Source organism: Aplidium turbinatum, chromosome 1, assembly GCF_918807975.1.
Source record: "Aplidium turbinatum chromosome 1, kaAplTurb1.1, whole genome shotgun sequence".
NCBI classification, from domain to species: domain Eukaryota; kingdom Metazoa; phylum Chordata; class Ascidiacea; order Aplousobranchia; family Polyclinidae; genus Aplidium; species Aplidium turbinatum.
This window is the reverse complement of record NC_137472.1, coordinates 2809120-2819963: the sequence shown is the minus strand read 5'-3', so window position 1 is coordinate 2819963 and position 10844 is coordinate 2809120. Positions and strand designations below refer to the sequence as shown.

Sequence of the window (10844 nt, the reverse complement as noted above, 5' to 3'; positions counted from 1 at the left end):
ATCAAGCAGCCATAAGCAAAATAAGAGAAACGCAAAGAGCAAGAACACTCACGCATGACGCAATAATAACGCGATTTCACAACACGCTGTGTGACATCAAGGAGTGCCCAACGCTTGTTCTTTTGAACTTTTGGACCTAGAAACCATTCTTTTACCATCCGAAAAAAGTCTTGGATACTTGATATCCATTCATCGTCTGCCCAATTAGCCTCAGAGATATTTTGTTTGTCAGCTTCATATCGAGAAGAATGGCATGGCGCATTGGTCTGTTTCAGATCACTGCTCTGTTAATCACTCTCGTTCATAAACGAAATCGCAATACGTCAATAATAAAACTTTCTATTTCACTCAACATTATAAATAATTCCCTCATAAATTTTGTTTGCCACTTACTATTGACTTGTACCTCACCCAAGGTTACCAGATTTTTTGAAATTTTCAGCCCAATTGCCATCAAAAGCTAATCAAAAATAGCCTAATCTCTTCATCATAAAATAATCCAAAAAAAAGGATGTCTTGCCAATTTTCACAAATTTCGAATTAAAAATGACAGCTCAGTTGGTTAAGCGCTTGACTTCACCAATGAAGAATCTGCAAGATCAAGTGGTGCTGGTTCGACTCTCGGGGTATGCGCTTGAGCAACGCATTTCAAATACTGCTCTCCATTCAGAGGCTCCAAATGAGTGGATAAATTTAAAGACAACACTTTAACAACAATCGGAAACTTGCGTCAGTGGTGCAAAGCCTCTACAAGTTTGCGAATCTGCCAGGATCAAGGTCTCAAAAAAGCTTTTTCAGTCCGAAAAACTTTAAACCTTACAGCCTACAAAATTAGCAAGTTTATCATGTTATGCTCATCAACCTTGATATTTTTGATGTTCATAAATATTGACGTCATATTTGCCATCAAACCAGTCAATGTTCTGCCAGAACACTGTCATTACAAATTACTTACCAAAATTTAATGAATATTCTACTTTGTTAAAAACTATGCTACATTTAACCCCCTTGCCTTGCCCATTGCCAAAAGCTTCTCTCACTATTCTAAGTTTGTGTAACTTCTGCGGCTTTTTTTATGTTTCCTTGCATCTTATTGCCGTTATGAAACCCAGAGGCCTTTTGGGTCCCTGCGGTTTTGCCATAAGAATTTGTATCGTTTATTAGGAGTTTGAAACGCTAGCTAGAATTGGTGCGTTTTTTTAAGAATTTGTGACGTTTATTGGGAATTTTAAACGCTAGCAGTAAATGTGCGTTCTTATGCAATTGGCAGTTTGATACACATATACGTAGTTTTACGTCCTTTTTGCGTTGTGCATCTGCCGCATGCCACATTGTGCTAAGATGTATCGCTTGGAGCATTCCATTCACACCGAATTTCTCTTAAACCAACGCGTCTGGCGTTAAACCAGGATTAGTATTGTTTTTCTCAGTCATTAGGTGGTGCATTTTTTTCAGTGATCTCACCACAGATTTTTTTTCTCGAAAGTCATGGTACCAGTTTAGTTGAGGTGGTAGTTTAATTTTATGCAACAACAACAACTGAAACCGATACATTTTATACCGACGATGCAATTTTAGTTTAATTTTATGCTCCGAATCATGATTTCATTGAGTTTATCACGTCCAGTTAGCTGGGCATCTATTGGTTGTAATGTTTTTGAGTTAATGCGCCCTGATGATTTGAAGATTTTGCAATAAACTCATACTTGTAGAAATCAAGACATCATTCTCGGATCACCCCACCACCGATGTGCTCGAGATGTTGCTGCAATAATTACAGCTAGGTATGAGCGGATGCTCTAGAGTAGACTATTCGACGTCCTCTACATAAATTGGTGACCCATGCACGACGTGATTTCTGTGGATTTATCTTGGATTTATATTAGATTATATACTGGGTTACGTTACTGTGGATTATATTAGGCTACTCTTCGCCGGACGTTTCCTCGACAACGATGGCTGCCCTCATATCAACGTCACACCATCGCATTCCGTTCGAGTCGGATTGGTTCGTTCCATTGGACCCAAGTTAAGTAGTGTGGAATTAACTGCACATTGTAATGGTTGAATACTACTTTTATATCATCGCAGTGACCATAAGCCTCCTCACGTCTCTTGTTGTTACCGTCTTTGGTTGTCGCCTCACCCGTGGCTCGCGACCAGGGCGTCATGACGGCGGCGACGGCATAGTGCCTGGTCCCTGTATGGACGATTCTTTACAAGTACTGGACTATAATGCCTGTATGTACCCTACACCCTGCGGCACGCCACTGCCGAAGTTCTTCGAGACAGAAGTAGTACCCCTTTGGGTCGAATTAATCGACAGCTTCTTCAGGAATAGGGCAGTCGATTTCTGGTGAACGGTACGATCTAGTTATAGAAGCGTTAAACGAGCAGCAGTTACATAGGGTCGCCGATGTCATAGTCGATCGTGATGGTTGTGACGACCCCTACTCCATGCTTTAACGGGACCTCCTACGTGAATTCGATCTTACCGAGAGGGACCGGGTGTGTGCCCTGTTTCACAAGACTGCTCTCAGGGCTGAAAAGCCTTCGATTCTGTTAACCAAGATAAGGCGATTATTAAGTAATTCCGCTGGGAGAATACATCTTTACTGAGTGAGTTATTTTTAAGTAGGTTGACAACCGATGTCAGGCGCATCTTAGCTGCACATGCCTGCGATAGTGTGGATACGCTGGCACGTAGGGCAGACAAGATCGGTAAAGTCTCAGGTGGCGACCATGTCTTAGTAGAGAGTCCTCATAGTCCCTCTTTGCAAATAGATATTAATCAATCTTTAGACAAACGTATCGCCGCACTGTCTGAGTGCGAGCGTCTCCTTCTTTCTCTGCTCGGAGGCACACGCCTTTTTATAACGATCACCGAGTCCGCTCTTTATTCTTTTAGGCTACTTCCATAGTAATTTTAGTTTTAGGGCACGCCGCTGCGTCCCGCCTAGTAGCTGGGACCATCGGGAAGGATCAAAAAAACGTGTCAAGTTCCACTTCAACAGGGCGGGTGAGATGAGTACTATCGCCTTGAATCTCGCAGCTATACTGCGGATCTACGATTCTCATACGATTTTAACTTTTCTTATTGAAACTGGCAGTAGTCTAAGCATAATTCCATAATTCATTCTAATCGTGCTAAACCCTCACTGTGTTCTCACTCCCATAAATGTTCGCTCATTCACGTGTTTGATAGCGTTCGCAAGCGCCTTTCACTCGGTCTACCCGTTAAATTTGAATGGACTTTTAAACTTGCTGACGTACCAGTACCCATAATAGGCATAGACTTTTTGTTACATCTTGGTCTATCCATTGACATCCCTAACAGGCATTTGATCATGCCGAACCGTGATAACCATGATAATTGTGTGCGTCATGCCGTGTCCAATAGCGGTGGAAGCTTTTAATGCTGCCAAGCAAGGCGCCTATGCATTCTTAAACATTAGATTTCCGAAGGTTTTTGCTCTAGAACACTATCATCCTCCGGCCAAGCACGATACGTGTCATTATAATTTCACTTTTGGTCCTCCTACAGCGTCGCGCGTGCGCGGGTTATCGTCCGAGAAGTTAATCCACTTGCGTGAGGGGATACCGCATCTTTTAGATCCTGGTATTATTCGCCCTTATTGTTCCCAAAGGGGACACAGGTCGCTACCGCATTACAGGGGATTATAGGAATCTCAATCGCCAGACTCGACCTGACACTTATTTATCCTTTACTTTTCTTACACGATTTCGTCGATGCGTTGCATGATTCTACTATTTTCTTTACTTTGGATCTATTCAAATCTTATCACCAAATCCTGTTGCCGAACGAGACATTCCAAAAACTGCAATTGTCACTCCAATTGGCGGCTTCAAATTCTGCAAATTAAGTATGGGTCTGTGTAGCCTAGTGTTAGTCAAACATTTCATAAACGAGGTTCTGCTTGGTCTGGACTTCGTGATTTGTTGTGTCGACGATGTACTAATCTTTAAGAATAAGGAAGAACATGTAACCCACCTGAGGCTTGTTTTTCGTCGTCTGACCCACTACGGACTGATCTTAAATAAAGGAAAATGCGTATTTGGTGTCTCGGAAGTAAAATTCTTAGGCCATGAGGTCAACTCTGAAGGCATTCAGCCCCTCACCGGGAAGCAACTTTGTAAAAGGTACCATAAAAAAATCCCCTCTGAGCAACAAAGGAAAACGTATATTTTAGCTCAGTTTAATCATTCGTTCCCTATCGGCTGGCTTGGCGCATTGGGTTAGGGCGGTGGTAGTAATTAGTAGTTACATTGACGTGGGTTTGATTCCCACCGCAGCTGTTGCTCTTTTTTCTTCTGTAATTACCAAACCAAGTTGAAAGGAGATTTTTCAAAAGATAATGGTCCCTTTTCAAAAGTTGCCACCTGGAAGGTCGAAGCAATCCAGAAGTTTCAGCGCCCACTTAAAGCAGGACAGCTTAGGAGGTATCTAGGTATGATGAACTTCTATCGAAAATTTATTCTCAATTGTGCACAGCTCTTACAACCGCTGCATGGCATTTTAACCCCTAAGTTATCCTGTCAGAAACCGATACCTTGGACCGACGATGCAATTTTAGTTTAATTTTATGCTCCGAATCATGATTTGATTACGTTCATCACGTCCCGTTAGCTGGGCATCTTTTGGTTGTAACGTTTTTGAGTTAATGCGTCCTTATGATTTGAAGATTTTGCAATAAACTCATACTTGTAGAAATCAAGACATAATTCTCGGATCACCCCACCACCAATGTGCTCGGGATGTCGCTGCAATAATTACAACTAGGTATGAGCGGATGCTCTAGACTATTCGACGTCCGCTACATTTGTTTAATTATAACTACACTATCCTAAACAATTGCAAAATAAAACTAGGACAAAGATTTTAAATTTGTGAATTTTTTTAGCAATACATTAAAATTTTGAGTAGCCTGCTTTCCAAAAAATATTTATTACTGTATTATAGACACACTTAGTAAGGCAATCAGTGCTCAGTGAACGGTGTGACTTTTGTCGTTATGTGCATGACTACGCGCACAGAAAAAAAAAATCATCACACAGAATTATAGCTTTGCCTATGACGCTGTGAAATATAAGCTCACCATTTTCAATGAAAAACGATGAAAACATACTCAATATAAAAACACTAGCTCAAAAACCGCAACCAAATCGAAACTAGCCCAAAAAAACACAACCGCGACTGCTGAAACTTTCCCGCAACTCCGAAACTAAACTAGCCAATTCAGCTGGAAAACAGCAAAGGTGGCAACTTTGACCTCACCTACCACACAATACAGTGCATGTGACGCAATAAAGGCTATTGTTTGTTTATAATTATGAAACCTAATTTTTTTACACACAATTCATTTATTATTCTATTCACCTGTCTCTCGCACAATGATCATGATAAACTGGTGATGAAGGATCGTTTTCGTCACAATGCTTCAGAAGAGGACAAAACATTTCATCACTTTTGTCTTCACAGTCTGCGTCTTCATCGCATGCATATTTAAAGAAGGGATCTGGCCCACAACGTTCACCACATTTGCCTTGTAGTTGTGGGTTTGATTGACTGATATTCCAATCGCAATTCCAATAATCGCAGTAAGGCGATTCCTCTGTAATACAAACACACAGTGAAGTTCATTCGTTTCATTTTATTATCAAGTGTAAAGAATAAACTAACGTTTTCTCCTCAGATAGTTCTATAGTTTTATTGTAAACTGCATAATTAACTTTTCACGTTTTCATTATTATCAAATAACTTTCAACTGAAATTATTTGACTCAAATTCGTAACATTTTACTCTTTACTTGAATTTCGATATTTCACTCAAATATCGCAATTTGGTTTCATGAAGAAGAAAGGTACTCAACTGAACTACAATTAAAAGTATTCGTTTTTCAATGATGACCAAAGCAATGACGTCATCCGAAACGCGTGATCACGTGATTTTACATTGTAATCGATTTGTTTCAGCTTCATAATAAAGAAGAATAAAAAATAAGCGACACATGATTAATCAGATATCAAACGTTGGAATACTCAACAAAACAAAGGTATACATTTTTACTTGTTTGAAACGTCACAATCGAAAACAATGGAGACTAACCACAATGTCAGCTGAACACTAGAATGCACAATCTATTTACTTCTTAACATGCCAATCATGAGTCATTTTGACTTTTGTTTTTGTGAAGTTAAAACAAACTTTTATTGCGTTATTTCCTTGTTTGGGACTGGAACATTTCTAATGAACGACAAATTGACTGGTAACATGTTTGGCCTTTCATTGGTTTGTTGGTGCTGTACTGGTATTACTATGAATTGAGATTCCTATGCTAACTACAAGTTTTTGCCTTGTTGAATTGAACGCAAGGCAAATTTCACTCGGATCCAAACAAATGCTACTCTCGTCAGTCTTTCAATATTGTAGTGAAATTTTAAGTTGCTAAATCCCTTGTGTTTCTTCAGATTTATGATGCGCAATGCTTCAAGTTAATCAGTCAGCTGAAGTTAATCAAAACGTTTTTATTGATATTTAAAAATTAGTCAAAATATTGTGCATTAATTGAGATTATAAATTCCTTTAAAGTACGATTCGATACCACAAACCAGCTTTAATTATCTATTATTTACCACTCGCTAAATGATGGTGAAAAGCTACCAACTTGCAACGTGGAAACTTTTTACACGTGATTAATTATTAATTAATTAGGGCAGGCTTAAGAATTCCCATCTCGTGCTTTTCGAACATCTTTGAAAAAAATGCCAGATGAGTTAACACGTGATTGGTCAAAATTGAAAGGCTACAAACTGGCAACGTGCAAGTTTTTAGACGTGATTGGTCGAAATTGTGGGTGTTTCCAACTAGCCACATTTCTTGGAGAGTTGGGCTAGTGTAGGTCTACCCTATTTTCATCGCCTAAAAAGAGGACAACTTTCGCCAGTTAGTAAAATGCAAGTAGAAGTTTACGTTTGAAGAATCTTCTACATCGGTTTGGATAATTATAGGCATATGCAGCAAAAGTTACAGCAAAAGAGATAATTTTATTTTGCAGATTTGGCCAATGAATATTTTGCAGCTCTCTTATACGGCCTGATTTGTTACATTCTGCAAGGATTTTCCATATTTTTCCTACTTTGGCAACTGTCTGAATAAAAACTTTAATAATCATAAGATTTTATTATTTTTCCAGGTGACACTAGGTTTCAACATCACAAGGGTTGAAAAACGAAGACAGTTTGACCCAGACAACTTCGGTCAGACTGTTTATCACTTGCTTACTATTTCTCAATTTTACTGCTTCCTCAAGGCAACAAAAAGCTCTCATATTGTTCATCATCATCATCTGCCATGCCTGAATAAGGCGTCGGCTACCGTGAGTCTCCACAACGATCGATTGTCCATACTTCTAATTAGGTTTTCAAAATTTTGGTTTGTCCATGTTGAAAGATTTTTGAGGATTTTCAAACGTGGACGTCCCGGTGCCTCTGACCAGGAAATCGCCCCATCATTGCCGAGTGTTCAACTCCACGTTTGCGGTAGACATGCCCGATAAATGTCATTTGCCTTTTTTTGATGGTTGTGATGAGGACGCCAGGGGTGCACCCAGAGCGTCTCCACACTTCTTCGTTAGTGATTTTATCCATCCAGTTAATTCCCATCATTCTACGAATGAACCAAATTTCAGCACTGTTGATCTTCTTCTCTATCTTCGGGCATACAGTCCAGGATTCACAGCCATATAGCAGAACTGACCAAATGTACACATGTAAAATTCTTATTCTAGTGTTTAGAGAGATTGAATTAGATTTCAGTATTTTGTCCATTTTGATGAAAGCTTGTTTGGATTGTGCAATTATCGATTTTACGTCGCTCCAGCATCGACCATTCGAAGTGACCATAGAACCCAGATAGTTGAAACTATTTACTTGTGAGACTGTTGTATTTTGTATTTTGATAGTGCATACTGGAGTTATTTCTTTTGATGAGATGGTCATGCAGAAGGTTTTTGTTGCGTTCAAATTAAGTCCAAGGTTCTCACTTTGCTTAATGACTATGTTGAGTAAATTTTGTAAACTGGAGTTTGATGTGGCGATTAGTACTGTGTCGTCTGCGTATCTGATGTTGTTCAAGTGTTGTCCGCCTACAGAGACGCCTTCTTCGTCATCTAGATGTCGTAAGATCATTTCGCCGTAGAGTGAGAAAAGATCAGGTGAAACTACGCACCCCTGTCTAACACCTCTCCGAATTTGTGTCCACTTGCTCAGCTCGCCATCTATCCGGACTGCTGCTGATTGATCCCAGTAGAGATTTCTGAGAAGTCGAAGGTCTTTACCATCTGTGTCTAAGCTGTCAAGCATCTCCATGAGTGGCTCATGTCTAACGCGGTCAAAAGCTTTGCTGTAGTCCATAAAGCAGAGGTACAGGTCTTCCCTGTGTTCTATCGACCTCTCAGCAAGTGTTCTGATTAGGAATGTGGCGTTTCTAGTTCATTTGTCTTTCACAAATCCGCACTGCACATCTGAGATTTCGGGATTGATGCATCTGCGTAGTCGATGGAGTAAAACGGTCAGAAAAATTTTGGTGATATGACTCATTAGACTGATTGTGCGGTGTAGTTCGCAATCAATCGCCCAGGGTTTCTTCGGTAATGTGATGACGATCGATTGTAATAGGTCCTCCGGAATTTTTCCGCTGTCATAAATCTCATTCGCGATTTCAGTCAACTTTTTTATTCCAAAATCGTCTAAAACCTTAAGGGTTTCTGTATGCACAGCGTCAGGACCTGGAGCTTTTTTCAATTTGGCTTTCTTTATAGCGTGACGTATTTCACTTTCTAGAATCGGTGGTCCATCCATCTCTTTCGATATCGCAGGTTTGTTTCCACGAGCATCGTCGAACAAGTCTCTGATATATTCAGCCCATCTCTCGAGGATTTCATCCTTCTCCAGCAAGATGTTACCGTTCTTGGCTTTGATGCAGCCTGTGCAGGAGTGCACAGAGTTCTTTTGCATCTTCTTCACTTGGATGTGAGCAATGGATGGTCTACGCTCAATCTCGTCACACTGTTGGTTCCACCATCGTTCTTTCAGTTGCTTACATCGAGTTTTGATTTCCTTATTTAGTGAGTTGAAATTTTTCAGATCTTTCTTCGATTCTCTTCTCTTATCCATGAGCTTTAGAACTTCGTCGGTCATCCATACTTGATTGGCAGCTTTTGCTTTGTGCGGTATAACTGCTTTGGCCGATTCTGTGATGGCGGTACGAAGAGCTGTCCATTTTGAAGACAAGTCGTCAGAGCTTTCTTTATTCGTAGTTGAGTCACACAGGGCAGCGTACCTGTTCTTGACCTCTACGTTGTAGTCGGATTGTAATTGGGAGTTTGACAATAACTGCTCGTAGTCTAATTTTGGAGAGTTTTGTTGTTTGTTTATTGAGTTCTTGCGTAGTTTTACCCGAAGCGTGGCTACCACGGGGTTGTGGTCGCTGTTACAATCTGCGCCCGGGAGCGCTCGACAGTTTGAGATAGCGCTTCTGAAACGCTTGTTTATAGTGACATAGTCAATTTGATTTTTGATATTGCCTGCGGGGCTTTTCCATGTCCAAAGTCTTCTCGGGTGATTACGGAACCATGTGTTCATTACAGTCTGTTCGTTCGCATTGCACCAATTTGCCCAGGTTTCGCCAGGTTCATTCATGATACCAAGGCCATACGGCCCGATAACATCTCCGTATCGTCCTTCGCCTACTTTGGCATTCATATCGCCCATAACGATCGTAATTTCTCGTTTTTTACAATGTTGTTTGGCGGTGTCTAGTTGGCGATAGAATTCTTCAAGAACTTTCGGTTCTGCTGATGATGTTGGTGCATACACCTGTATAATTGATAGATTGAAGGGCTTTGCATTTAATTTAACGAGTAAGATACGGTCAGAAAGTGCCCAGTATCCCGCAATGCACTTCGCTATTGCTTGGTCAATGATCATACCAATTCCGTACATGGCCTTTTTACCGCCGGAATGAATGATGGTGTATCCATCCCGAATGCTCTTACCAGCTCCTTTCCAACGCATTTCACTTATTCCCATAATGGAAATACCCATGCGCTTCTGTTCTTGGAGTAGGTTTTCTAATCGTCCAGGTTTTGCGAGGGTTCTGACATTCCACGTTGCTATTTTGATTCTTTGGTCGGTGCGGGCAGTCGCTGAATGACGATCGGGTGACGCCTTGCTCCGCGCACGTCGGTCCCTACCGGCTGAGACACTTCCAGCATTTGACGCCTGAAGTATCTTCACAGCTTTAGTGTTCAATCTTTTGTTGTGTGTCATCATAGTTTTCTTGGAAGAGTAGTCATATTGTTACGGGTCAGAAATTCATTTTAAAAAATCTGATTTTTAGAAAATTTCAGTCAGACAACAACGATCGCAAAAACCTACTAAACGTGACAAAATCAGGCAGCATCTCCAGGTAGCCACAACTTGACTTTTTTCAGTAAGCAAAGATCAGCTCTAACGAAATTATGAAAGTACTTGCACAATATATCATTGAAATTGTGGACAACCGATCTAAGATGTTAAACCCGGACAACTAAAAGACTGTTTCGTTTCTTCGTTCCACCATTGTGGCTACATTATAGATAAAATGTGTTCTATTTGCATTTACATAACGCTACCCTGACAACAAAACTGCCTAACTCACTTTTTGACTATTCTGAGATTTTCAGACCAAGTCACTGGTTTTAACCGTACCTGTCACTGGTGTAGACCCTATAGGGTCTCGCCCTCTGCTAATTCAACAATTTCACATAGAAGCAGTGACGCTA

General features: G+C 40.5%; 1 protein-coding gene across 1 annotated transcript; it reads right to left on the bottom strand.

The window, feature by feature from the left end:
• Nucleotides 1-8511: 8511 nt before the first annotated feature.
• Nucleotides 8512-10350, bottom strand: LOC145781702 (uncharacterized). The gene has a single exon (XM_082593375.1). The coding sequence runs from the start codon at nucleotides 10348-10350 to the stop codon at nucleotides 8512-8514; it is 1839 nt and encodes a 612-aa protein (XP_082449501.1).
• Nucleotides 10351-10844: the final 494 nt, after the last annotated feature.

What these genes read in the sequence shown, in the direction of transcription:
- LOC145781702 (XM_082593375.1), bottom strand. Translation starts at nt 10,350, where the DNA reads ATGACACACAACAAAAGATTGAACACTAAAGCTGTGAAGATACTTCAG.